Source organism: Ailuropoda melanoleuca, unplaced genomic scaffold (genome assembly GCF_002007445.2).
Source record: "Ailuropoda melanoleuca isolate Jingjing unplaced genomic scaffold, ASM200744v2 unplaced-scaffold29171, whole genome shotgun sequence".
NCBI lineage: Eukaryota > Metazoa > Chordata > Mammalia > Carnivora > Ursidae > Ailuropoda > Ailuropoda melanoleuca.
The window spans coordinates 1-1831 of NW_023199583.1; the positions used below are offsets into that span (position 1 = coordinate 1).

The window sequence follows — 1831 nt, forward strand, 5'->3', positions numbered from 1 at the left end:
TGGGGGGGTTGAGGCCTTACAATATCGAACTTCACAGGGTGCTTGCTTGGACGTTCCTCTGTGCAGATGCGTCGACCTGCTGACGGAGGCCGAGGTCAGGACTCCAGGCCCCCTCACTGCTGCTCATCCTCCCCGTAGATGTCGTTCTTCTTGCGTTTCATCTCCTCAAAGTCAAAGTCGCACCCCATCATCCGCTTGTAAATGTCCTTGATGTCATCGCACGTCGTCTCGAAGTGGGTGGTGGAGTCGTAGGTGCGGGAAATAAAGATCTGGCTTTCCCTGCCCAGGTCGGTCGGTGCGTACAAGTTGCTGACGCTGACAAACTTCTGCTCGATGGGCTCCAGGAGTTCCATGGCTGGCTTGATCTCCTTCTCCGGATCGTTGGTCTCCACTGTTGTACTCACAATGGCGATGTACTTCCCCTGGGCGGCCACGTTGTGCGCAGAGGAGATCATGCAGACGTAGATATCTGACTTCCTGTTAACCTGGTTCTGGGGAATGATGATTTGGCACGAATTGGCATCGTTGGTGTTCTTGATTGGGTGGCTCATGATACAGATGACCCGGATGACCCGGCCCACCTTCTTCACCCTCTCCGGGACGTAGCTGGGGTCGCAGATGAGCTGCTTGCAACGGGCAATCTCCCCTTCTGACTTCACTCCAACCACCTTGCCGTTCTCTATGACGATCTCTTCAATCGGTTTGTTCAACATGTAGGTGCCTCCGTAGATGGCGCTTAACCTGGCAAATCCCTGGGGGAGTTCTCCCAAGCCATAGAGAGGATAAAGGTAGGGGCTCTTGCCATATCTTGCCAGAGATTCACTGTACAGTTTAATCCTGTTGATGGTTTCTTGGCAAGGCTGGTCTAGGTAGTCATCTGTTCTGTACAGGGCCAGGGCATGGCCTGTGAAGTCAATCACGTCCTGGCCCAGGTCAAACTTCTTGTAGACGTCACGCATGGTGGTCTTCTTGGGATCGATCCCCTCAAATGTGCGGGCGTCGTTCTCATCAAAGTTGGCCACGCACACCAAGAACTTTCGGAAGCGCCTTTTCTCAAACAAGCCCATCAGACTGGATGCAAGTGCTTCTGCCTCAGTCGAAGGAACTTTGTAGATTTTCCCTCCCTTGTAGACAAAGCTTCCTTCAATCACCTTGAAGTCCAGGTAGCGAGTGACTTCTGTGTAGAGAAGCATCTTGACCAACTGGCCGTTGGCCATCAGGAATTTAGGAATCAGGTCCACGTTCCAGTCTCTTCCTCGGCCCATCGACTCCGGGAGGGACCCCGGCAGGCTAAACCTTTTGTACAGATCTTCCAGGGGTGTGATTGATGCACTTTCACCTCCATAATAACTGTTGCGATCCATATGCAGGACCTTCTTGCCATTTACAGACATAATGCCAGAGAGAATGCATTCCGTGAGGCCGGTGCCCAAGACGATCACGTCATACTGCTCGTTCATGGCGGCGGCGACCAGGCGNCAAATGTGCGGGCGTCGTTCTCATCAAAGTTGGCCACGCACACCAAGAACTTTCGGAAGCGCCTTTTCTCAAACAAGCCCATCAGACTGGATGCAAGTGCTTCTGCCTCAGTCGAAGGAACTTTGTAGATTTTCCCTCCCTTGTAGACAAAGCTTCCTTCAATCACCTTGAAGTCCAGGTAGCGAGTGACTTCTGTGTAGAGAAGCATCTTGACCAACTGGCCGTTGGCCATCAGGAATTTAGGAATCAGGTCCACGTTCCAGTCTCTTCCTCGGCCCATCGACTCCGGGAGGGACCCCGGCAGGCTAAACCTTTTGTACAGATCTTCCAGGGGTGTGATTGATGCACTTTC

The 1831-nt window shown here is 52.8% G+C and overlaps 1 protein-coding gene across 1 annotated transcript; it reads right to left on the reverse strand.

Moving 5' to 3' along the window:
- Positions 1-113: 113 nt before the first annotated feature.
- LOC117798238 (rab GDP dissociation inhibitor beta-like) lies at positions 114-1460 on the reverse strand. Its single transcript, XM_034650657.1, has one exon. The coding sequence runs from the start codon at positions 1458-1460 to the stop codon at positions 114-116; it is 1347 nt and encodes a 448-aa protein (XP_034506548.1).
- Positions 1461-1831: the final 371 nt, after the last annotated feature.

Bases quoted from the DNA above. Each gene is read 5' to 3' on its own strand.
- LOC117798238 (XM_034650657.1), bottom strand. From the start codon at position 1,460: ATGAACGAGCAGTATGACGTGATCGTCTTGGGCACCGGCCTCACGGAA.